General features: G+C 40.0%; 1 protein-coding gene across 6 annotated transcripts in view; it reads right to left on the bottom strand.

The window, feature by feature from the left end:
• Window positions 1–27,388, bottom strand: part of LOC127002194 (uncharacterized) — a 208,380-nt gene that overhangs the window by 93,097 nt on the left and 87,895 nt on the right. For 4 of the 6 annotated variants that reach the window (XR_007755864.1, XR_007755867.1, XR_007755863.1 and 1 more), the window contains exon 3: window positions 16,570–16,641. Coding sequence is in view for 1 of the 6 variants with exons in the window: in XM_050867883.1 (XP_050723840.1) it covers window positions 4,818–4,981; window positions 16,570–16,641 (236 nt within the window). In the remaining 5 variants the exon portion in view is untranslated. Of the gene's footprint in view, window positions 1–2,892; window positions 3,129–4,381; window positions 4,982–16,569; window positions 16,642–27,388 lie in introns of those variants that run through there. The other 2 variants (XM_050867883.1, XR_007755865.1) reach the window with 2 other exon arrangements.

Here is a 27,388-nt window from a genome sequence, read left to right as displayed (position 1 = left end):
CTTCCTCCTCCTCCTCCTCCTCCTCCTTCTCCTTTTCGCCATCCTCCTGTTTCTTCACCTTCTCTTCCTCAGTCTAACAGTCTTCTCTCTCGTCTTGCGTTTCTTACAGTTAATTTTTCTCATAATCTTTTATTTTTACTATTTCTCCTTCCGATGCTTCAATATCTTCTCTTTCTCCACCTTCGTTTCCTTTTTTCTTCCTCTTTTTTTCCTCTTCCTCTTCTTCCTCCTGATTGTCTTTTTTTTTGCTTTCGTTGAGCATCTCCATAATTTTGTTTCCTTTGAGTTATTTCTTCTTCCGATGCTTAAATATCTTCTCTTTCTCCACCTTCGTCTCCTCCTATTTTTCCTCTTTTCTCCTCCTCTTTTTCTTCTTAATGATCGTCTTTTTTTTTTCCGTTGAGCAACTTCTTCATAATTTTGTTTCCTTTGTGTTATTTCTTCTTCCTGTGCTTTAATATTTTCTCTTTCTCCACCTTCGTCTCCTCCTATTCTTCTTCTTTTTCTCCTCCTCCTTCTCTTCTTCCTGATCGTCTTTTTTCTTTCTTTCGTTGAGCATCTTCTTCATAATTTTGTTTCCTTTGTGTTATTTATTCTTCCTGTGCTTCGATTTTTCCTCTCCCTCCTCTTTCTCCTCCGTCTCCTCCTCTTACTGATCGTCCTCCTTCACGTCTTCCGTATCTTCCTTATATTTTTTTCTTTATTTTTACTGTTTTTTCTTCTCGTGTTTCAATGTTTCCTCTTTCTCCTGCTTCTTTATCTCCTTTTCCTCCTTCTCCTCTTCCTCCTCTTTCTCCTCTCCCTTTCCTTGCTTGTTTCCTTGTTTGTCTTGTGCATCTTCGTCATAACTTTGCTTACTTTATCTTTTTTTTTTCTCCTCCACATGTTTCATTTTATCCTTCTCCTCCTCCTCCTCCTCCTCTTTCTCTTTTTTTCCTTTCTCCTGCGCCTCCCCCTCCTCTTCCTCCTCCTCCTCCTTCTTCTTCCCCTCCTTCTCCATCTATTCTTTTTACTCCTACAGTCAAATGAACTAGATAAAATTCCCTGATAGTTTGGATCTACATAGATTTTATTATTTATTTTATTCAATATCTCAGGCACATCATGGTTCGGTTATTTTTGTTGTTAAGGTGATGAATTATAATAAAGAAAGTATTAGCGGTGGTAGTGATGGTAATGCTGATGAATGATGTTGGTAGTGGTAGTGATAAAATAATGGTTGAGGTTCGTGGTGGTGTTAGTGAAAGTTGGTAGCGACATACCTAAGAAATTAATTGTTTGACGTATACGAATAGAAACTGTTGGTTGCAATGAGGAATTCCTTTGTATATCTGTTACTTATTCATTTATATAACTCTCTCTCTCTCTCTCTCTCTCTCTCTCTCTCTCTCTCTCTCTCTCTCTCTCTCTCTCTCTCTCTACCTCTAACTTTCTCTCTACTTCTCTACCTTTCTACCTCTCTTTCTCTACCTTTACTCTCTTTCCCTCTCTCTCTCCGTCTCTTTTAGGACTCGAGTCAGTCAGAACATAAAAGCTCACTATTGCGTAAGTACATTTGGCGTGCTGCTCAAAGTAAAGCTCGTTTAACAAAAGTGTTGCTCAAGGGATGACCGTAGCTTGCATAGAATTCACGATTACAACAAATGCCAGAACAAAGGAAAAGCCGTAGCGGGAAACTGATAAAATTTGCAAAGAAAAATACAACTATCTATATATCTACATGCCTGCCTATTTCCCTTATATTGTTTAACTATGTAGGATTCAGAGAGAGGGAAGGGGAGTGGGAGAGGGGTTAGGAGAGAGAGAGAGAGAGAGAGAGAGAGAGAGAGAGAGAGAGAGAGAGAGAGAGAGAGAGAGAGAGAGAGAGAGAGAGAGAGAGAGAGAGAGAGAGAGAGAGAGAGAGAGAGAGAGAGAGAGAGAGAGAGAGAGAGAGAGAGAGAGAGAGAGAAGAAAGAAAAAGAAAGACAAAGAAAAATAAAGAAAGAAGAAATAGAGAAAAAAAGAGAGGAAGAGAAGAAAGAGAGAGAAAGAAGGAGTCTGTGATCAATACTTTTAGTCAAAAATACCTCTATGAAAACAAATATTAACAGACAACAAAAATACAAAGTTTAGAAATACAAATATCACGACAATACTCAAGTTAGAGATTCATCATCACCATCACCATCATTATGAAAATTGCTGTCATAATTCTAATAATTTTATGCGACAATCATGACAGGAGAAGAAATGGTAAGACAGGAACATGCTACCAGAATGCAACTTCACTTCAGTATCGAACAGACTGCCCAAAATTACTCATCCCTCTGATAGTATGATTAAGGGACATATATTCCTTTAGTCTATGTGTTTGAGGGCAATGCTGAAACATCTATATCGAGAATTACTGCCGCCTTAGATATAGTGGAATAATTTCACTAACCTAATCTTCTTGATGTGAATATAACCCACACTGGCAGACTTTTCTACTCCTTTAAAATACTGGAGATAGTCGTTGTGTCTGCCTAATCTGTTTGGTAATATATACATTTTTCGGCTGCCAGAGTGGGTTTTGTACTGGCGTCTTTTGTAGGAAGATGAAGACTTCTTGCATTATGTATCTACTGAGCTGTGGTTCCCATTGAGTGATGTAGTAACAAAAAAATATACACATGTGCTTTCTAAATAGCTAAAAATATGGTCTGCATTTTAAACCAGCAATGAGGAAAATACAAACTCTTCTTTCTTGTCAACGTTAATAATTCTTCAAACTCCTTTGCAAAGTTAATCTCAACGTGGCCCACAAGATTTACTCTAATACATGGAGAGAGTAATTTCAAGACTCATATTTATCTTAATGATCTGCTCAAGCAACTACTTTAGATCTACAGTTGGTAACTTTATTATGCTCACCTGAACTACCTCCTCAAGTTCTGACTGGATTATTTATGAAATTTCCTCCTTCGGCACGCTTCACCTGTAACTCTTCCCTTTTCGCTGCTTTCTTAAGATCTTTCGAGGCTACTTGTGTGTGTGCCCCACGAGGAGTCGCGACAGCCCGGCCACTACATGGACAAATTCGCGCGAACACTGACAATCTCGAGGGCAGTGTTGGGCACTCAGGTGTGTCTCGTCCTGGGTAGACAGACCTGTTCCTTGGCTGCATGACAGGGCCACCGGGCCGCCCCCAGACCCGCCAACACCTGCCCCCGCCCCAACGCACCCCGGAAGGATCTCAAGAACCGGATTCTTGGCCACCATTTTGCTGGTCTTCCACGTTACTTGAAGGGAGGTGTTTAACTTTCATATCAGATGCGTGCGTGTGTATGTGCATATATATATATATATATATATATATATATATATATATATATATATATATATATATATATATATATATATATATATATATATATATATATATATATATATATATATATATATATATATATATATATATATATATATATATATATATATATATATATATATATATATATATATATATATATATATATATATATATATATATATATATATATATATATATATATATATATATATATATATATATATATATATAGCTTTATTTTTTTATTTATTTATATATAAAGAGCTACATAGGCATATAGAGCTATTGATGGATTGATATTTTAATAAATACGGATCGGGAGATATAGGTGGATGTACAACTCCACTTTCTCCAAAACTATTCATGGCTTGCTAAGGAGTGCTTAAGAGTCTTGAATGATGATAATTAAATGATCATTGGGCAAACTGTAATGAAAAATAGCAAGGAGATGCACAAATAGTTTGAAAAGAGACCTGAATAGTAACGCGAAGAAAACAATTAGTATGGTCATTTATTAGTCGGAATGACAAATAAGAATCGGCTATTAAGCAAGTGAGGGAGTGAGGAAATACACACACCTAAAACAAAGTGGTGCAAACGCAGCCACGAAAATTAAATCTGAAAGGCAAGGAATGAGAAGGAGTGTTTCTGGCAATCACGGCAGTACCGGCAATAGCCACCCGCTACTTCCCCTGAAGAAAAAAGGTATATTCAGCGAATTCTACGTCATGATATACGGTTTATAAATTTGGTGCCTCACCAAAATAACATGAAATGAAACTAAGAAACACACCAAGAAATACTGAGAGAAAAATGAAGTGAATAACATTGAGAGAGGAAGCGAGCGTCATGGTTTTAAAAATAGATAAAGTTTTAAGATATTTCAATGAGAGTTAGGGAGAAACTGAATTCGACTGGCCTTACCATGAATAAAATTGATACATGACAGACAACCGAACCTTGGGAATAAGTCGAATAAGTCAAGAAAGAAGAACTACGTGAAGAAATAAAATATAAGAGTTCGCCGGAGCAGTTTGGAATACACTAACATCAAACAGAGAGATGGAGGACGTTGAGGAGAAAAAAGTTTATCCTGCAGTGGACTGATGAAGACTGACGATAGCGTGTATGCATATACTTATACCAGCGTGTATTGAAAGACGTTCCCATCCCTCTTGTTCCGCCCCAACAACACACAAGCAGAAGTTTCGGCCTCTCCCAACAAGGAATGAGTCAGGAGAACGCACAAAGCCATTACACTTCATACCTTCGATGGAGCAAATAGGAAAGGTAAAAGAATTCCTCACTTGAATAGGAAAATGTTTATTTCCCTAAGCCATAACATGTACATAGTAACCTGAGATGATAATCAACATTTTGGCGACAGCTTCAGGAATAGAAAGCCATCGGACATTCTGATGATTTAACAGAGGCGTTGGGTGATACTCTTTCGACCTGAAGAAGTCTCGTTAGGTCCTCAGCAAACTCACCGAGCGGTCGCTTGGCGTCGGCCAGGAAGGCAGCGGGCGAGGCAGCGGCAGGGGAGGGCGGTGCAAGGCGGCCTCGGGAGTGCCGCAAAAAGAGTATTTCCCGGCCCTGAAGGTGGCGTGGATGGGGAGGGTGTCACGCGGGGCGGCGCGGCGAGGCAGACTGATGGTGAAACAAAAGGTGTCAGACGCCTGTCGGGACACCGGCCCCTCTTCTGACGGACACTTTGAGCCTCAACCTCAAAAATGGAAAAGGCGGCTGGCTATATATATATATATATATATATATATATATATATATATATATATATATATATATATATATATATATATATATATATATATATATATATATATATATATATATACATATATACGTTAACTAAATCATTCCTATTTTCTTTTATTTCTTTATAACCAACAAGCCTCGTCCGCGTGTCAATGAATTTCTTCTTTACTTTATCAATTTTGTACAAAGCGACGCCGATACAGCAACAAATTAGGCCTCGCAGGTGACAGTAAAAAGAAAATATAAAAAACTGACGAGTATGTATAATTTTTGGCCGATTTTTTGTTCTTTTTTTATTTTCCTGTTCCTGTCCAGCAGTAGACGATCACAGTTTTCCCCCTCGTGGTGAAAGCTCGCGGCAGACCGAGAGAGATATAAAAAAATAGAGAGAGGGAGAGAGAGAAAGAGAGTGGAAGGGAGGGAGGCGGGGATCATGATATATATAAAACCTAACAATACTCGCAATGAAAACGACGAAGCGGGCAAAGGTCAATGGAGAGCCGCAGCTAAACGAGTTGGGGAAGGGAGAAAGAGAGCGAGGAAGGCTGGGAGGGAGGGAGAGAGGAGGAAGGAGAGGGAGGAAGAGAGATGAGAAAGTGAAGGAGGAGGAGGAGGAGAAGGACGGCGACAAGGACGAGGAGGCACTGGAAGGAAGGAAGACAGCAGAAAGAGACAAAATATGAATAACGATACGAAAAAGACTAAGAGAGAAGTAATAAAAGAAAAGGAATGGCAGGAGAGGGAGGGATGAGAGATGAGAAGGAGAAAGAGAAACAGAAAGAAGCGAAGGAGGAGGACGATGAGGCACAAAAAGAAGAGAAACAAACAAAGAAGAAACAGAATATGAATATGCTTAAAACTAACAATAAAAACAAGAGGAAAAAGAATAAAACAAAGAGGATGACTGTGCAGGAGAACCCTTTGAGTGCAGAAGAGGAAGAGTGAGGAGGTCAGAGAGACGGAGGGAAGTATTCGGGGAGGGAGGAGAGAAGACGTGAGGGTGGAGGAAACTTGTGGGTGATGGAGAGTGAGGCTTTGTGGTGGTGGTGGAGGTGGTGACGGTAGTGGTGGTGGTGGTGATGAAAGTGGGGTATCTTCAGAGGTTTAGGGACAGTTTTATTTGTACAGAAGAGGCAAAATGATACTGGTTATAATAAGCGTTACATAAGAAAGTAGTATTTTGACTTATGGAAACTGAGATAAGTGAGAGTGAAGATAATCTATTTATGTAAGAAGAAAAGACTGAAGATGCGTATGAACCAATCAAGTGTTCTAATGTATATGCTTAAGGAGCAGGGCCATATTCTTAAACATTTCAGCGTCCAAGCACACTAGTTTGCCAAAGGTTGCGTAGGAGTCGTGGGCCTTTCCAGTGTTAGCTTTATAACACTGGTGCTAGTTTGAGTGTACCATGAACGGGAAAAAACACTCTCATAAGAACGTGACTGATCTCCTTTTCGGTATCTGGAAGCGGTAAAGTCGAGAAGCGAAAGCGCCTCAGAATACTGATCTTAGTGCCACAGGAAAGCATGGAAAAGACTCAGAGGCCTGATGAATATTAGGGAAAGAGAAAATCTAGTAACTTGCCATCTTTTTCTAGGTAAGGTTATTTATAAAATTCGCTATGTGGGAATTTTACACACGATGAAGAGGGACAGTTTAACAATGATTTATATTAGTCGTTGTGTACATGAATATAGCAAAAAAATATTTTACTTCAGCACTGGAAATTCAGGGTCAAGACTAAACCTAGGCTGTGGTTATGTCATATATATTTTTCAGGGATCTTTTTGAAAGCCGACACGACTGATGGTCGTCCTTGAGGTTAAATAATATGTGACTTTCTTAACGTTATAAGATTTTCCTCCTCAAATAGGGAAAAAAACAATAAATTCGATAAAAAAAAGATTAACAGAAAAAAAGAAAGGCGAAGTAAATTCAGGAGGACACTTTGAGTTTATAAAAGAAAGATTGATGAATTTGAAAGACTTGGGGGAGGCGGGGAGTGAGGAATTTTTGTGGTGGTGGTGGTGGTGGTGCATGTGAGCGGTCGACAGAGGCTGAAAAACTGTATTTTTTACAAAAGAGTCTAAATAAGAAGAAGTCACTAAGGTAAAGTGATATTTCCAAAACATATCAAAAGGAAAGTATAATCAGCAATACACCGTTATGGAAGGAAAACACATGATAAAAAGGAGCTACTTCTCTTTCTATATCTCTCTATTTATCTATATGTCTACCTATCTCTCTACCTACCTATCTATCTTCCCCTCACTCTCCTCCAAGGCATCGCTCCCTTCGGCTCCTCTTCAGACGCGGGGGCACCGCAGGATGCCGGGAACAGCTGTTCGTCTGATCACCCGGCGTTGTACAACAAAACTGTTATTCCATCATCCCACAAAAAGAGTGCACGAACAGAGGTCGGCCCGAAACAAACACCAACCAAGAAACACACACGGCTGTTATATCATGTATCGCTGTTCGGGGCGATTGGAAAAGTTTCATCAACATGGCCACAAAACAATATCTACGGTACTGAACAATTGCCAGCCCGCCGCTCGCTGGAAACAAATACCTTCAGTCGATGTCTGAAAGATTTACCGGCACGAAAACACAGCGGCTTCTCCTTCCCTTTCACTTCACTTCTCTTTGCCCGCCGAGACGAGAGACCTTTCTGTTTTATCAAAAGAGTCGCATTTCAGGGGGACTGTCACTTTCTCGTTCACACCTATTCGGAAGGTAAATTGTTGGAAAAATGAACGATACTGCGATGAAATATTTCCTGACCTGTTTTATCCAACCAGCGAGAATCATCAGCAGAGGAAGACGAGGTTTTATCAGCACTTTTAACTTACTTCGGATTAATCAATTTGTATGAGGTGTTTCCTTTTTTTATGGTAAAGGAAAAAGACCAAGGACAAAACAATAATATAAGTAACACCAATAACAAACAGCTTCTTGAAATAATACTAAAGATGCCGCCTCTAGCCTTAAAAAAGACAAAAAATTAGTTCCAGAGTTCTCCTATAACTAAGCTATATGTTTTTTCTGTCTATTTTGCCTAAGTTTTCATTATTTAAAAAAAGCAGCATAAGAAAAAGGGTAAAACTACAGCATAAGTCATACACACAACAAACGACTCCTAAAACGATGCTGAAAATGTTGCCTCCTCGACGTTGAAAACAATAATTACCTCTGAAGGAGTCCTGATTCTCGGCTTTGTTTGTTTTTCCTAGTTTTGCATATGTTTCTTTTATTATTCTGGAGTTGTAAGGCGTCGCGGAAAAGCTACATATCCTCCAGTGGTAGGTCACGTTGCTAGAGGTCATCTGCAAAAGCCCCTCCAGCAGCCCCCGCCCTCCCTCTGCTCTGGTATGAGTGGCCGCCGCTGGTGTGGGCGTCCTCAAGGTGGTGTGTTGAGGCAAACTTGATTATCAGTGTTTGTCGTCATCCTCTGTCTTCTTTTCTACGGAGCAGCATTTTGAGGATTTACATCTTTTTGTTCTGTCCACGGTCAGACTCCTTAACCGTCAGGTAAAAGCAATAAATTCTTCCTCCGTTCGCCATGGCCAACGCCTCACACGGCCTCAACCTCCACACAAAAAAGGCGAGCCATTGTGGTAAGCCTCCGAGTGACCTGCGGCCGCCCATTACACGCCTGTTGTGGCCTGTCTGTTCGGCACGAGTCACCGCCCCGCCGTCAGCAGCTCTTGTTGTTACGGCGCACGGCATATTTTTCTTTTTTTCAGTTACTATTTCTTCACTCCCGTGTGGATCTGTGAAAGTCCTTTTAACGTAAAGCGTACATCGTCCCCTTTGATCTGTCGTGCTTATAATTTTATTAAAATATAAATGCACGATCACCAATATTTCCCTGACTATTTTTTATCAGCTCTCATGGCACCGAAATATATATAACGCCACTTTGATCCCACTGAATACCTTGAAGCTTTCTATCACATATATTGTTATTGCAAATATTACAAAGGTGTCAGGGCTTCAGGAGAGCCATGGAGGCCTTGTGGGCGATTGAGGCGACGCTCTGAGGTCAAGTGGGAAGAAACAGATGTCATCTTACACACGAAAGTCACCGACAATCAACGATGAATTAGTCTTAAACTCCACCGCGGCTTTGTGCGTTTAGATTTCGATACGACCCTGAACAGAGATTCGTCCCATGTTTTCCTTCTCATTATATATACTTCGATACGACCCTAAACAGAGATTCGTCCCATGTTTTCCTTCTCATTATATATACTTCGATACGACCCTAAACAGAGATTCGTCCCATGTTTTCCTTCTTATAATATATACTTCGATACGACCCTAAACAGAGATTCGTCCCATGTTTTCCTTCTCATTATATATATTTCGATAAGACCCTAAACAGAGATTCGTCCCATGTTTTCCTTCTTATAATATATACTTCGATACGACCCTAAACAGAGATTCGTCCCATGTTTTCCTTCTTATAATATATACTTCGATACGACCCTAAACAGAGATTCGTCCCATGTTTTCCTTCTCATGATATATATTTCGATACGACCCTAAACAGAGATTCGTCCCATGTTTTCCTTCTTATAATATATACTTCGATACGACCCTAAACAGAGATTCGTCCCATGTTTTCCTTCTTATGATATATATTTTGAGAACTAAGTACGGTGTATAGGACCAAAGCTAAGTTTAAAAGTGCTTCATAAGGTACCTCGGTTAGTTAGTCTTCATAATGTTGAGTTTGTGGCCAAGAGTTGAATCCTTGTATGAAAAATAATGAAAAAAAAGACATTTCCTTCAAGCTTTACTGTAAATTTAAGTATGAAACAAAACTCATCAACTAGTAAACTTGTATATTTTATTTTAGCGGGCTTTGAAAGGCACCACAACCACCAACCATGTCTCTGGATTTACCATGAAAGTGATATTTTCCCTCGGTCAAGTGAAGGTCAGACCATATCACACTGCCAGTTTGTTTCTGGAAAGGCGAGGCAGAAATCTCTGTGAAAGCCAATCCCTTGCTAAGTTCACTAAATCATGGCGCTCTACTTCGCTATTATCTTGGGATAGTGTTGCACCTTTGGATGATATAAGTTTTCAAAATACTGGTCACACGGTGTTTGATATTTCATAGTTAACTTAAACTGCAATCAATCAAAACTCTGATATTGAGGACTTGAGTGTCTCATTACCTGGCAACTTGTAAAGAGTAAAAAATGAAAAGAAACACTTGAAGACAATAATGTATCCAGCTCGACAACGAAGAACATTTACTTGGTATTTTTCTCAAAGCTGCTGGACAAACGGCGGCCTCATCTATAGTTTTCATTATCTCTCCTACTTGTCCTTTCCATCAAATACTTTCGGTAACGTCCTCCTCTACTTCGGTAATTTTTCCATTTTACTTCCGTTGGTTCCTAAAAAATGAAAATACTGACATTTGCAATATATATTCTTGGTGATCTGAGGGTATGGCTTGCTTATCCATTACGTCTTTCAATCTCGAAAGATAAAGGGAAGCTAATTTTACTTGATTCATTTTCTAAAACGTATTCCCATTTTCATAACTTATTTTCAACGACTATCTACTTCTAATCTTTATAATTCAGTTTTGAAACGACTGCATTTTAATGTATTAATCCCTGTTTTGTGTTTTTGTTTATCGCTGCCTGACACTCATGTGCTAAGGACGCCCGGCACAGCACGTCGGCACAACAAAACACTCAGCTAAGTAACATAACGCTCTCTCGGCGCCGCGGTAATGAAGTGGTTGAGTCCAGGCACACGATTCGCGGGCCATTTCGTCGCGTTAATCTCGAAAAAAAAGCAGCGGGAATAAAAACAACACCTATTGATGTCTGTCTCTCCATAGAATATTGAAAAGCTAATTCCTGAGAAGACTACAACAAAAAAATGCAAATGAGAAGAGAAAGAATAATCAAACCTCGAGGTACAGAAGCTAAGGTGACTGACGGTATGACATCACCTCTTTGTGCACGATATCTTGGTCATCAGTGACTTCCACTCGCCAACCTAACAGAGGCGGCAAACATAAACCCTTCATTATTCCCTAACGCTGAAAATAGCGCTAAGGGCAGGAGTGTGACGCCCAACACTCAGGCGTAGTGGGCGGCGGCGAGGTGGACGTGAGGGCCGCGCCGCCAGGGCCGTGACGGATGCAAGGGCCAGGGCGGGACGGGCGGCGCTGCTCCCTGGACGTTGTCCTCAGTATATGATTAAAAAGGGAGCTCATGTTTACTGCCAAAATATGTTATTAACTTGCTAATTATTTATATTTTTCCAGATGGAGGAATCTTGTGCTATTTCGATTGAAAATGATGTGCAATAACCATTAAATTGGCAGGCACGGTGTTGTAATGAGCAAGGCTCTAATCTTGAAATAATTACACAAGAGAATGATGATAATGGAAATAATAATAATAATAATAATAATAATAATAATAATAATAATAATAATAATAATAATAATAATAATAATAATAATAATAATAATAATAATAATAATAATAAAATTAAAATAACATATAATGCAGCAATAACAACAATGTGACGATGATGATTATAACAGTGGTGAATAATCTATACTACAGGACGAACATTGCTTTAAAAGAAGATCACGATGAGTTAATGGCTGTGGAGATATGTGTAGATGTTCTCTGATGTGATTATAAAGAATCAAAACTGCGAAAAAAAGAACCTTTCCAGGCATTTCGTTGGACGACGACCAACGATTTGTCAGCGATATGATGACCGTCAAACCACTCATGTCACTTCTCTCGATGAAAGGAAAGACAAAGAAAATATTCACCACAGATTTCATGAGATTTATGCATCATTTTCTTTTTGTAGATATAAAACATTAAGGGGTATACTGGGAGTCTTGATCTTGGTAATGTTTCAACAAATTTATACCTATATTTCCTCAGCAGAATATATAATCATCCAGGAGAGGGTTGAAGCATTTTATTCATTTATATATATGTAATTTTGCACGGTACGGCGTAAGTAATATTGGAATAGTACTACGGTTTCATAAAACCCAACAGGTAGGTCACAAAACAAGTATAATTTACGTGCTTGACGAAGAATTGACTGATTAGGTAATAATTCCACAGTTCCGCAACACGCAGAAGGGTTCACCAAGTCAAGGGAGACGACAAGCGAAGGAGACATGACGAGGCAAATATCTATCCAAATTCCTGAGGAGCCTTGCCCTCGTCCATTTCAGCGGCGTGTGTCGGAGCAGTGGCCTGAGGGGCGCGCTGGCTCGGCCGTGCGGGGCTGCGCTGCGCGGCGCGTGGCGGGTCCCTCGGCGGGTCCCTGCTGCTGCATCATGCACGCCGCCACCGCACACACAGCCTCACGCACAAAAATAAGGTATGGTAAATGTCACACATCAGTCTGGCTGTACAGAAATTACCGGCATGCTTGATGCTGCTTGTTCCGGCGCCTGACATCTGGCCTCTGTAAAATATGAAAGTTTCTGCATAATTTTACAGTTAGTCTATAGCGGCGCCATCAGTTCGGGGTTGGCGGGGCTCGGCACACTTGCTGCATAAACATTTCCACTCCAAGGGATCAATCATCTTTATATTGCTTTTTATGTTTTTCGAATGTGAATAAGATAAAGATATCCAAAAAATTAAGAAAAAATATCGAAATAATTAACATCCTATAGATGAGACCATGCCAAAACAGATAGATAACCCTCCTCCTTGGCTGCTACTTAATAGGCTAATATCTTCACGCATTGCTTTGGTAATGGGTTGTCTCGTGAGGCTCAAGAAGGGGCGACGAAGGGCTCCCAAAATCAAGAGGACATCTGACATTTTTTCGAGTTCGGGTTTAAATACAATTACGTGCATAGATGTATAGGCGTAAAGCACCTCTACATACATGGAGAGAGAGAGAGAGAGAGAGAGAGAGAGAGAGAGAGCGAGAGAGAGAGAGAGAGAGAGAGAGAGAGAGAGAGAGAGAGAGAGAGAGAGAGAGAGAGAGAGAGAGAGAGAGAGAGAGAGAGAGAGAGAGAGAGAGAGAGAGAGAGAGAGAGAGAGAGAGAGAGAGAGAGAAAAATGGAGCTCGCACGCAGTCATCTCGTCTGCCAAAAGCAAGCTGACGCCATTAACAATAACGAGACGCGTTAGTGACACAAAGCCAAAACAGAATGAGACACGTTCATAACGAATTCTGGCCGTGCCGGTCGTTATGGCGCCGATGGCTGAGTAATGGTGATATGGCGCTCATGAAAAATCATTTCCCCTTGCCTATTATTTTTCACCTTTCAGCCTTTCCCTGTTATTTATGTCTTTTATTCCTCCATCAGCGGAGGCGAGTGGTTTGCTAACATTTCTCTGTCATGGTCCCCACATAATGAACACACCCATTTGGCCACCAGTCCTCTCATTCCACACCGTTTTTGAAAGTTATGCATGCAATAATTGAATACAATTTAATTGCTTCCCAAAATGCTTCGACTGGAGCTATGCAATTACAATGCATGATGGTGTCTTTTCAATAAAGTTTCTATAGACTGCACAAGACCCAGCCAGCGGGTGCCCAGTGTGGCGGTGGAGGTGGCGGCGGTGGTGGTGGTGGTGTGAGGCGCCGCGACGTGAGGTGGTGAGGCGACATCATTGTGTCATGGGACGCATTCCTCGGCCATAACCAGACCAGCAGGGCCATGAGGGGCGCTGCATGGAACACATTCCCCTGCAGCAACCAGCCTGACGCATCGCTCCTGCTCCATGGGACACGTTTACTGCAGGAACTAGAACAAAACCCGGCAGGGCGTGCTCAAGGGACACATTCCTCTGCTGCAACAAGATGAGTCTGAGTTTCTTCACACCGAGAACGGGTTCCTATTGAGTCTCTTCGGGCCGGCGAGGGGAAGGCGGCCGCGCATGAGAACTTGTCTGTCCCTTAACAAGTTCTGCATGGCCACGTTGTTACACTTACCGGCGCGCACACACACACACACACACCACGGGGAAGGCTTACAAGCTCAGCGTCGCTATGTTGGCTGCCTGGGTAACAGTAGGCCTATCCACTTCCTCATCTTCGTCTGTCCCCAACCTCCCCTGCCCATCCCCCTCCCTCCAACTGTGCCTACCCAGCAAAGCCTCTCCCTCCTATCGGTGCTCCCTCCAATACCCCCTTCCCTCCCTCCCTCTCTTTCTCTGAATCATGACAAATACATACATTTTTTTTTATTCTACAGTCGTGTCTGCGCAAAAGCACCGCGGCATATTACACAGATCTTCACAATACAGGAAACATTTGTGTGTACTTTTTTTTTTTTTTGGACAAAGCATAAACTAGATAGAACGACGCGTCTGTATGAGTTACATACAAATTATTATTTTGTCTGGTGAATAAGAGCACTCCGGGCCCGCAAGACAAAGCCGAAAATAAATTCATTTGATGTATATGTTTCGAATATATTCCTTCTCTCTCTCTCTCTCTCTCTCTCTCTCTCTCTCTCTCTCTCTCTCTCTCTTCCCTCTTTCTCTCTCCCTTCTTTATTCTTCCTCCCTTTCTGTCCCTTCTTCTCTGTCAATCCTCCTCTCTTCCTCCCTCTATCTCATTCACTCCCTCTCACTCTCATTCTCTAGCCACACATGACTTCCCTGCAGCCTTCAGGTCCTCCCCTCCAGCAGGTCTTCACACCGTTCTCAGCTTACGGGTCGCCACTTGCCCCACAACAAAGGTCTTCACCGCCTCCCCCCTGAGCATCGGTTCCCGTTTATCTACACGCGGCAGAACAGGCTGACGCTGCCGAGCCCTTGCCATGCCCAGGGTCATTAATAATCCGCCTTTCATGGCCGATCCGTCCACACACTCAGGTAATGACGGTAGTGGCCCTCCTTCGCTAATGAACAATGCCGGTCCCAAATTTCCTATCCCGGTATTAATGACTATTACCCATGAACTATTTTTTTTTAGAGGATTAATGGTTCTTCACATCCGCTGGTGATGATCAGAAACCATCCATCAGTAATTGTATGGTGAGAGGCGCCGCTCACTCTCCTGGCCGGGAAATGATGGACGGTGGTGTTCCTCGTGTACCGGACAGAGAAGAGGCGTTTTGGTGTGTGTGTGAGTAGTGATGGTATGTATATAGGTATAGCCAATGACAGAGAGAGACAGGTAGAAAGACAAACAGATAGTAGAAAGACAAACAGATGGGCAGACATACATACAAGCAGACACAGACGAACAGAACAGAGTGAAGAGGTGTTTTAGTGCGTGCGTGAGTAGTGATGGTATGCATATAGGTATAGCCAGAGACATAGAGACAGGTAGAAAGACAAACAGATAGTGATGAGACATTTTTGCATGAGTTTGAGTAGGAACGTTATGTTTATATACGTAGGGACAGACAGACAAACAGATAGACAAACCGATACACATACAGACAGACATAAACATTAAAGAGACGTGTGTGTGTGTGTCTGTGTAGCAATGTTATGGATTTAGGCAAAGACAGATAGACAAACATACAAACAGACAGACAGAGATATATACACACACACACACACACACACACACACACACACACACACACACACACATGCACACAAACACGCCAGACATACACTGTTCGTATCTGAATGTATTGAAATACAGATTTTGATGTATTTGTATTCATATTCAAACACTTCGCTGTGAAACATTAGAGTATTCGTATTCACATTTGATTTTTTTTCTAACAATGAGTTACATTTTCCAGATATTTAATAATTTGCAGTGAAAGGAATAACAGATTGCAAAAAAAATATGGTTTTTGACCCGCTACGAAGCACTTTCAAATCTTTAACACCATGAATATATGGCAACACGCAAAGGATACAATAGAAAACACACACATTATACACTACACACACACACACACACACACAAACACACACACACACACACACCTCCCTCCCTCCCTCCCTCCGCCCCATCACACATGCAAACTCACACTTGAATTTCTCAGTTATAACCGTTGGAAAATATTACATGGCGCATAAAAACTATAATAACAACGAAATACGGCTGATAATCGGCGATAACTAGAAAACAATGTTAATGTATGCAAAGTTTATCTTGTCATAATTACATATAAACACTTGGTGCTTCTGCGTATCCTTATTCATGACTTTTAGCTCGATAACGCCTCCACTTGTAAGCAATGGTCACAGTAATAGCACTGTCTTTTTTTGCGTTCTGAATCTGCCTCATCATCTGTTAAAAAATATGGTCATTGCAAAGTCTAATCATCACAAAATCAGAAATAAGAACGTACAAGTCACAGCCATGCCGGTTCGATGTCGTTCTCAAGCTGATTAAACGATGGATACAAACTTTCGAATATATAGTCCTCGTGACAACAAATCACTGAGAAAGAGAGATAGATAGAAAAGAAGCTGAGGAATAGTCACAAAAAAACAGAGACTTACGTTTCTTGGGTGAGTGCGTGGCTGTGTCTCTGTGGGCGTGGCACGGCGGGTGAAGGCCAAGGCGATGGGACACTGTAAAGATATAAATAACGGAGTCAGTAAGTGTCGCCACAGGTGTTTCGGGGAGCAAAGTCAAGCGTCTAGAGAAGGCGAGGAAGTGCTGCGTCACACCTTCATAGTTGCTACTTATGGAGGAAAATGAACTACAGCAGTGAGTTTATTTAAGAGTAAATAAAGAAAATACTCATTAATATGCAATCGTTAGAAATATAATCATTATTACTGTCATTATTAATATTATCATTATAAAATAAAACTCTTATTATACTTTACTATTGTTATTGTTACACACACACACACACACACACACACACACAAACACACACACACACACACACACACACAAACACACAGACACACACACACACACACACATACATACACACATTATTATTATTATTATTATTATTATTATTATTATTATTATTATTATTATTTTCATATCGTCATTATTATTATTATTATTATTATTATTATTATTATTATTATTATTATTAGTAGTAGTAGTAGCAGTAGTAGTAGTATCATGATTATTATTATTATAATATTCATTATTATTAGTAGAAGTTGTAGTAGCAATAGTAGCAGTAGCAGCAGTAGTAGTAGTTGTAGTAGTAGTAGTAGTAGTAGTAGTAGTAGTAGTAGTAGTAGTAGTAGTAGTATGAGAGTATTGTTGTAGTATCAGAAGAATTAACAAGATATAAATAGACAAGAAATGAATAGTAGAAGCAGTGTGTAGCAGAAAGAATAAGCAGACACAGACACATATACACAGACTCATTTACATTTTCCATCCCCCCCCCCCCCCCACACACACACACACATTATTATCCCCTCCCACACACACACCTGATAGCAGCAGGACAGGGCCGCTGGTGCCCCTGGTGACGAGAAAATCGCATTTATTTTTATAAGAAGGATGAGCGAAAAATATCGTTTTATCCATTAAAATTATATGCTATTGCTTAGTGCAGACTGTACGTAAAATACTCCGCCACGAACCCGTCAGCACATGATTAAAGATACGAGCAGCGCTGCGGCCTGTGATTATGTTATTGTGTTGCGCTGTGTTTTGTTTTGATTCATTCGGCCGGAGCGGGCAAGGGCCGGACGGGAAGATTATTTATGGGGCGGGAAGTAAGTGTCGTTACGTGTTTCGTTACATGTATACGTAGGAACTGTTTTGGGACCCTGCACGGACATTGATAGCGACTTGAGGTAACCAGAACACACACCACTAGGCAGAAAAATACAGTAGTCATTAACCAAAGACGATTAAAAACATTACCACCCAGGGTTGTAGAATTCCAGAAAATTTAGAACTGGGAAACTTTCAATGGGGAGTTTGGGAATTTTCGGGAATTTTCAGGAACTTTAAGAATTGAGAAAAATTTACAAATTTGCCTATGGCGCCTTCGTGCTTTTTTTTGTGCTTGAGGTTATTGTTGCCTCTTTAGACTTCAGTTATAGAGGGCTGTTAGTGAATGTCCCTAAGCCCGGTGTTTAAGTGACGCCCAGTGAGCCACATGCCGCCCTCCGGTTAACCTAACCTAACCTAACAAAACCCCAAACAGTTACTATAGGTCTTGACTCAGAAAATACATATATGCTTCCTTACTAATGAGACTGTCTATACAACAACCTAAACTAACCTAACAAAACCCCGAATAGTTACTATAGGTCTTGACTCAGGAAATACATATATGCTTCCTTACTAATGAGACTGTCTATACAACAAAGTGAGGTCATTCTTTGTTAATTTATACCATCAGGTGCTGGCTATCATATGTTTGAAAACCCTAAACTTAACCTAAACTAACCTAACAAAACCCCGAATAGTCACTATAGGTCTTGACTCAGAAAATACATATATGCTTCCTTACTAATGAGACTTTCTATACAACAGAGTGAGGTCATTCTTTGTTGATTTATACCATCAGGTGCTGGCTATCATATGTTTGAAAACCCTAAACTTAACCTAAACTAACCTAACAAAACCCCTGAATAGTCACTATAGGTCTTGACTCAGAAAATACATATATGCTTCCTTACTAATGAGACTTTCTATACAACAGAGTGAGGTCATTCTTTGTTGATTTATACCATCAGGTGCTGGCTATCATATGTTTGAAAACCCTAAACTTAACCTAAACTAACCTAACAAAACCCCGAATAGTCACTATAGGTCTTGACTCAGAAAATACATATATGCTTCCTTACTAATGAGACTGTCTATGCAACAGAGTGAGGTCATTCTTTGTTGATTTATACCATAAGGTGCTGGCTATCATGTGTTTAAAAATACCCCCAAACTTAACCTAATCTAACAAAATCACAAAAGGTTATCATACATCTTGACAGAAAAATCATATATTCTTTGCTTTTTGTTTTTGCCATAAACTGTCGCCTTTTTTGTGTTTTCTTTGTTATTTCTGCTACAGGTGTCTGGATGTTATGTGTTTGAAAGTTCCTTCAACTTAACCCAACCTATTGGAAATACAATTTTTGATGCTTAAAACTTTGTAATTAATAGTTATATCAACCTAAATTGGTTTGTTTATTAATACAAATACACATGTGTGAGAAAAAAATAAAATTACCGAAAATTCTCAAAATTCCCGGGCCCTGAAAATTCCCGGAAACTTTCCTTGGATAGTTTCTATTATTCCGAAAACTTTCCCACCCTTTGCAACCCTATTACCATCTCTACGGAAAAAAATAATGTACCCAAAGGAAATAATCTATACTTCTGCGCCGCACTGGCCCGCCATAATGGAGTAAAGCATATTTTCCGCAACTCAAAAGAATTTCAGGCAGAGAAAACAATAAATTTCATCATGAAGGAGGAATACCAAAACATCTTATCCCAAGAGTTTTCAAGACACCATTGGACCTTCGGTTGCTAATGATTGGGAACTTTGTGTACATTTAACAGTAAAGGCAACATCCGCAACACTGAAAAAGACTTCGAGTAAAATTGAGAAGTATATACGACCATGCTGAGACACGAGCGAAGACGACGAAGACGAACGACGGTGAAGACAACAGAGAATAATAGTTATCAGCCGCGCCTTAAGAGGGAAAGAGGAGGGAGCGGAGGAGTGCGATAGAGGAGGAAAAAGAAGAGGGGGATATTGGAGAAGGTGAAGAAGATGTGTATTAGTGGAAGAAGATAAGTGGTATTTTGGCAAGTTTAAGAGACACTCGATAAATAATATGCAATCACCGGCACACAAATTCCCTACATCCGAGAATAAAGGACATGAAATATTATTGAGAAGCTTCTTAGGTTTACGATTTCAGCAAAAATTGAATATCAAGAAAGAAACTATATCCCAGGTTGCGTCAGCTCCACGATATAAAGAAATAATACAAGAAAAAACAGCAGAGGTAATTATTTTCTTGAACAGTAAACTGATCAAAGAGATTCGATAGTAATTTTGCGTACTACAGGTCCTTATAATTATTTTTTGGCAGACATAACTTGAGGCAATGTATTTATGAGCTCTTCTAGACAAGCCTTTACTTATAATAGGCAACAAAGGAGGCAGGTCAAAGGCAAAATAATAATATAAACAAAAAAGACAATCGTGTCCCTTTGCCCTCTAATGTTTCCCGGTACAGATTACAAATAGTTACACTTGGCACTTCTTGTACTGATCTTGCAGCAAGCGTCCATTGAAAAAGACACAATCCATCCCCGTAAGATCTTTTTTTTTCGTAGAAAATAAAGAACCGTTCCACGACAGACACTTCAGACACTAAACTCTACTCACGTGCCCTTGGAGGAGAACAACACTCTATACATGTAGTATTTTCTTGCACAGAATTGAGAACAGTTTCCCTTGGGACTGCAGACTCTTTACAACACCTGTCTTTGAACGATGAATATTTACCCCGTGATATTTTGTTACATATACTCGTATTAAACGCGCAATCCAGCTGAGACATCCCAGACACCGACCACCAGTGCCTGCTGGAAACACTCTCGTCTCTGTTATATTTTCTTGTATTTAATAAGAATCAGGCAAGAGTTAACTAGCATCTTTATATAATTAATTTCGGTGGCAAACTCTGTCTTCCTCGGTATTCCCACACTACTATGAATTGTACTCTTTCAAGAGGAGAATATCAAGACACCTCTCGAACCATTTCTGAGTAATCAATTAGAACTCTGTCACTTCTCCCACTGGCGAGCACTAGTTTTGTGGTCTTTCTTTCCTGCTGTTGCTTGTTTGCTGTTGAATGCTTCTTCTGATGTAAAAAAAGGTACTGCTGAGCTACTCAAGAATATCGCACTACCAGTTCCTAAGAAAACACTCGTCTCGTAATGTCTTCTTGCATGTAAAGGCCAGCATGCCTGACTAACATATCCCAGAACCAAGCAGCACCGTTTCTGAGGGATACACACACTCTTGCCGGAATATATTTTCTTGCATATTGTAAACGTTTAAAACCCTTAAAACACCGAACTTGCAGCACACGCACTTCAAGACGAGACAACTTTCCTCATCACATTTCCTTGTACAGAATCAGCAACAGGTGAAGGAGGCGAGGCAACACACGCCATTCAAGGAGGAACGCACACTCTTGTCGTGAAATATTTCCTTTAAAAGCGATTACAAAGCTTCAACCTGCTAGACTTCAGCAAATTCCCTTGAACATGGCACACACTTTCTTCTCGTTTATTTTTTAGTACACAAAACACCACAAGTCTCCGCAGAAGCCCTCAAGACAGACCCGGTGGCACAGATCATTAAGACGAGACAATCACTTTCTTTTTCAAACACTCAAGTGAATTAAATATGCACAAAACTGAGCAAGGACACAAGAACCAGGAGACAAGTACTTTCCTCCTTCATAAGCTTACGTGAATGAAATAAAAAGCGCGGTCAGTCGAAGCAGGACACCCGATTTTCTTTTTCTTCTTCCTAATTTTCTTTTTTCTATAGTTTTAAATAAATGAAATAAATTATCATCCACCCAAGACACAAGAGACAGACGACAAACACTTTTCATAAACAAGAGGTCACTTGAAGCGGAACACCCCACTTTATTTTTCTTCCTCTTTCTTTTTCGTATACTTTTAATTGAATGAAATAAAATATAATCCACCCAAAAAGCAACAGCCAGACGACAAACACTTTTCTTTTCATAAACACGAGGTCACTTGAAGCAGGACACCCCCCTTTTATTCTATTTTATTTTCCATATACTTTTAAATAAATTGAATAAATTATAATCCACCCAAAACTCAAGAGTCAGACGACAAACACTTTTCTTTTCATAAACAGGAGGTCAGTCGAAGCAGGACACCCGACTTTATTTTTCTTCTTCATCTCTTCTTTTTCATATACTTTTAAACGAATGAAATAAATTATAATTCACCCAAAACTCAAGAATCAGACGACAAGCATTTTTCTTTTCATAAACACGAGATCAGTTTAAGTAGGACGCCCCAGTCTTTTTTCCTATTTTCTTTTCCATATACTTTTAAATGAATGAGATAAGTTATAATCCACCCAAGAAGCAAGAGCCAGACGACAAACACTTTTCTTTTCATAATCTTAAAATAGCAAATGAAATGATTAAACACGAAGAACAGTCAAGACCCTCCAGACGACCAGCAAGCACACATTATTCAAGACGAGACAAATATCTTTCTTTTCCATAAACTTAAATGAATGAAATAAACACGAAGAAGAGCCAGAACCCTCCAGACAACGACCTTTCAGCACACATTATTCAAGACGAGACAGTAACCCTTCTTTCCCATCAACTTAAAGGAATGAAGTAAACGCGAAGTACAGTCAAGACCTTCTATAGACAATGACCAGCCAGTACACGTAATTCAAGACAAGACAGTAACGTTTCCTTTCAATCAACTTAAATGAATGAAATACCCAACCAACATACGTAAGTCCAGACGAGACAGTAACGTTTCTTGTCCATCAACTTAAATGAATGGAATAAACACGAGCTCGGGTGCTGACCCTCCAGACACTGACCTTGCCTCATGCGTCCTTGCTCGCGGGGTCTTCCTTGTCGTCCCCTTGATCTGTCTGTCCAGTGGAACATAAATATCACATTATCCCTCCACCTGCGAGGAAAACTTAGAGCGGAGTGCGAGGGGAGAACTAATCTGCTCGTCTCCCCTTCCTGCAGCTCTTCTTCGGCGCCCTTCTCTTCCTCCCTCGACGCGCCAAAGAAGAGTAATCACTAGACGTCCAAAAAAATATCAATGTGTTTTTTATTTCTCTCTCTTCCTCTCACTCTCTCTCTTTCTCTCTCTCTCTCTCTGGCTATCCACGGAATTCGGTGTGTGGTTTCTCTGTGATTTATATATTTTATTTTTTCACGAACAATTCTTTTAATTTTACAGCTCGCGTGTGTGTGTTTGTGTGTGAGTGTGTTTCTTTGTGTGTCTGTGGGAGGGGGTGGGTGTGTGGGGTGTATGGGGGGTGAGGGAGGGTTGTGTGTTTGTGAGTGTGTTTTTGTGTGTGTTTGTTTGTGTTTATTGCTACCGGAAGACAATATTTGTTCTTATCTAATCACGGGAGACTCGAGTTTGCTGGCTTGACTTCCTTTCCTTTCCTCGCTGCGCCTCCAAACACCCACACACACAAACAAAGAAAATAAAAATAATAAAACTGGATAAATAAATAATACTAAAAACCCTCGAACCCGCTGCTGATTTTTTTTCTTTTAGTTACATTTTCCTTTTTTTTAACGAACGGGCGGCGGCGTATTTGTGTTGAGCCGTGATTCTGTGGCGCCGCCGTTTGCCTCGTAACTTTTAGGGGCCACGAATCTGTTGCTCGATTGCCTGTCTTTCCCCCTCTTCCTCCTCCTCCTCTTCCTCCTCCTCCTCCTGTTCCTTCTACCCTCCTTCCTACGTTCGCTTCTCCAGTTCCTTCCTTTCGCGTTCTTAAAAGTGGTATTTCTATTACTTCTATTGTCGAATTGTCTATTTTACTCCTTCCTCCTCTTCCTCCTCCTGTTCCTTCTACGCTTCTTCCTACGTTCGCTTCTCCATTTCCTTTCTTTCGCGTTTTTAAAAGATGCTATTTTTTATTACTTCTATTGTCGAATTGTCTATTTTACCCTTTCTTCCTCCTCTTCCTCCTCCTCCTCCTGTTCCTTCTACGCTTCTTCCTACGTTCGCTTCTCCATTTCCTTCCTTTCGCGTTCATAAAAGGAGGTATTTCTATTACTTCTATTGTCGATGTGTCTATTTTACCCTTTCTTCCTCCTCTTCCTCCTCTCCCTTTTTTCCCTCCTTTTCCTTCTGCTACTCCTTCTCCTCTTCTTCCTCTTTTCCTCATGCACTATACGCTTTCCTTATTTCTTTTCATTCGCCGGTTTTTATTAGATGTTGCTCGATTCCTATTTTTTCCCAATTCTTCCTTCTCCTCTTTCTCCTTTTCCTCCTCGCACGCTTGCTATTTCCCCTATTGCTCCCCATTTGCTTATATCCCTTCTCCTATCTCTCTAACTGCATTTCGGGTGGCTGGGATCAGATATTGCTATTGTTTGTATGATTATTTTAGTTTTCGTCCTCACTTCAAACAGTTCTTATTTTACTCCTTGTCCTTCTTCCTCCTTCTCCTTTTTCGTCTCCTGCTTGCTTCGTTCGCTGTTTCTTTTTCTCTCTTTCCGTCTTTCTAACAGCAGCTTTTTTATTAGGTTGTTGTCTCCATTGCCTGTCTTTCTCCTCTTTTTCCTCCTCTTTTTCCTTCTCCTCTTCCTCCCTCTCCTTCTGCCTCTCCTCCTTGGTTCGTTCGCTGTTTGTTTTCCTTTCTTTCCGTCTTCCTAACAGTACATTTTTTTATTAGTTGTTGTCTCCATTGCCTGTCTTTCTCCTCCTTTTTCTCCTCGTTTTCCTTTTCCTCTTCCTACCTATCCTTCTTCCTCTCCTGCTTGCTTCATTCGCTGTTTCTTTTTTTTCTTTCCTTCTTCCTAACAGTACCTTTTTTTATTAGTTGTTGTCTCCATTGCCAGTCTTTCTCCTCCTTTTCCTCCTCGTTTTCCTTTTCCTCTTCCTCCCTCTCCTTCTTCCTTTCCAGCTTGCTTCGTTCGCTGTTTCTTTTTCCTTTCTTTCCGTCTTCCTAACAGTACATTTTTTTTATATGTTGTTGTCTCCATTGCCTGTCTTTCTCCTCCTTTTCCTCCTCGTTTTCCTTCTCCTCTTCCTCGCTCTCCTTCTTCCTTTCCTGCTTGCTTCGTTCTCTGTTTCTTTTTCTTTCTTTTCGTCTTCCTAACAGCAGCGGCTTTATTTTATTAGTTGTTGTCTCCGTTGCCTGTCTTTCTCCTCCTTTTCCTCCTCTTCTTCCTTCTCCTCTTCCTCTTTCTTCTCTTCCTTTTCCTCCTCTTCCTTTTTCCCGCTCTTGCTCCAGTGGCGTTTCCTAATTATTTTCTTTTGCGTTCTTAAAAGGAGTTATTTCTGTTACTTGCATTATTTAGTCTTTGCTAGAGTGCCTGTTTTTCCCCTTCCTCATCCTCCTCCTCGTCCTCCTCCTCCTCCTTTTTATTTCTTCCTTTCTTGCTGAATTCGGTTTTCCTATTTTCTTTCCTTCAGTCTTCCTAATAGTAGACATTGCTATTACTTTTGCTATTTAGGTTTTGCTCGATTCTCTGTTTTCCCTCTTTTCATCCTCCTCCTGCTCCTCCTCCTCCTCCTCTCCCCCTCCATCTCCTCCTCCTCCTTCTCGTCTACTGACGCCCTGCGTTTTTAGAATGCCTCCCCTCCTCATTCTTTTGATCTTGTTCAGCCAATTATATATATATATATATATATATATATATATATATATATATATATATATATATAACAATTATATATATATATATATATATATATATATATATATATATATATATATATATATATATATATATATATATATATATATATATATATATATATATATATATATATATATATATATATATATATATATATATATATATATATATATATATATATATATATATATATATATATATATATATATATATATATATATATATATATATATATATATATATATATATATATATATATATATATATATATATATATATATATATATATATATATATATATATATATATATATATATATATATATATATATATATATATATATATATGTATAAAAGTGTGTGTGTGTGTGTGTGTGTGTGTGCTACTAACACAGAAATCAAAATAGAAAGAAAGAAAAATGAAGAAGTTTTGCCAAAAGAAGATGCCCCTTAAAAAGGCAGAGTTTTGCCAGGATAAAAATCAAAAAGGTCTTTTATGAAATGTTCTGATACTCGCCTCTTCGTTCGAACATGGGATAATACAGGAAGGGTGAGAATGTCTCAAAGGTTACTACAGTAATAGGGAGAAAAAATTAGCGACACTCCTTAACATTTGCATTGGTAGGGTATCTTCCTTCCTTCATTCCTGCCACTGGTGAGCTACGGAGCATCTCCTCCTTTAGTCTACATTCCTTCCTCCCTACGAATTGAATGCTTTCAAGAATGGAGCCGAGACACGTCCATCCTAGACTGACAATATTTTTGGAAACCCTTCTCCTGCAGGGATTTTTCTGTACTTTTATGCCCTTGAGCTGTCTGCAATGTGAAAACTCAGACAACGAAAATCCAGCAAAACTAAAGGAAAGGAAACGTTTCAGAAGAGAAGAGGAATGAGAAAAAAAACATATATTGTCATAAAATGTTAAAGAAGAGATTTTGTAGAGAGAAAAAAGCTAGTGAAATATACCATATATAACACCTTAGAAAAATGTTATAGGCTGTCGTCTTGACAAATCTTAATACAAAGTGCAAATAAAAAGGTAACCAGAAGGGAACCGAAGATACGACGCGAGCAAGACGGAAGCGCAAGATAATAACTCATTCCTTTTCACCTCTTCAGTCAAGCCTTCCTTTACCACCATGTCGATTCGTCGTCTTAAGAAGTCTCAATACGAAGTCCATAAAAAAAAAGAAGCAACCAGAAGGGAACCGAAGAAACAACACGAGCAACAATGAAAACAAAAGACAATTACTCATTCCTTTCCATCTTTTCACTACAACTTGACGATCCCATTTCTTTACCACCACGTCAATCTGCCGTCTTAGGAAGTCTTAACACCAAGGCCATAAAACAAGGGAGCAAGACAGGAACCCAAGAGACAACACGAGCAACATTGGAAAACAAGAGACAATTACTCATTCCTTTCCACCTTTTCAATCAAGCACGACAATTCTATTCCTTTACCATCACGTCAATCTATGGAAGTCTTAACACCAAGTCCACAAAACAAGGGAGCAAGACAGGAACCTAAGAGACAACACGAGCAACATTGGAAAACAAGAGACAATTACTCATTCCTTTCCATCTTTTCACTACAAGCCGACGATCCCATTTCTTTACCATCACGTCAATCTATGGAAGTCTTAACACCAAGTCCACAAAACAAGGGAACAAGACAGGAACCCAAGAGACAACACGAGCAACATTGGAAAACAAGAGACAATTACTCATTCCTTTCCACCTTTTCAATCAAGCCCGACGATTCCATTTCTTTTCTGCCATGTCGCTCATCGGGCAAAAGTAATAAAAGTGTGAGAGCGGGACCAACTGCCTCGAGGCCTGGGGCGGGGGGGGGGGGGGCAGGGCTTCGGCGACACACGAGGTAGAAAAAAAAAAGGTAATGGCAGATCCCTTTGTCCCGCTGTGCACCAACAAAGGCTGATGATGATGATGA

The sequence above is a fragment of the Eriocheir sinensis genome, chromosome 22, assembly GCF_024679095.1.
Source record: "Eriocheir sinensis breed Jianghai 21 chromosome 22, ASM2467909v1, whole genome shotgun sequence".
NCBI classification, from domain to species: Eukaryota; Metazoa; Arthropoda; class Malacostraca; order Decapoda; family Varunidae; genus Eriocheir; species Eriocheir sinensis.
Note: the sequence above shows the minus strand (reverse complement) of the source record. Positions and strands in the feature narration are given on the sequence as shown.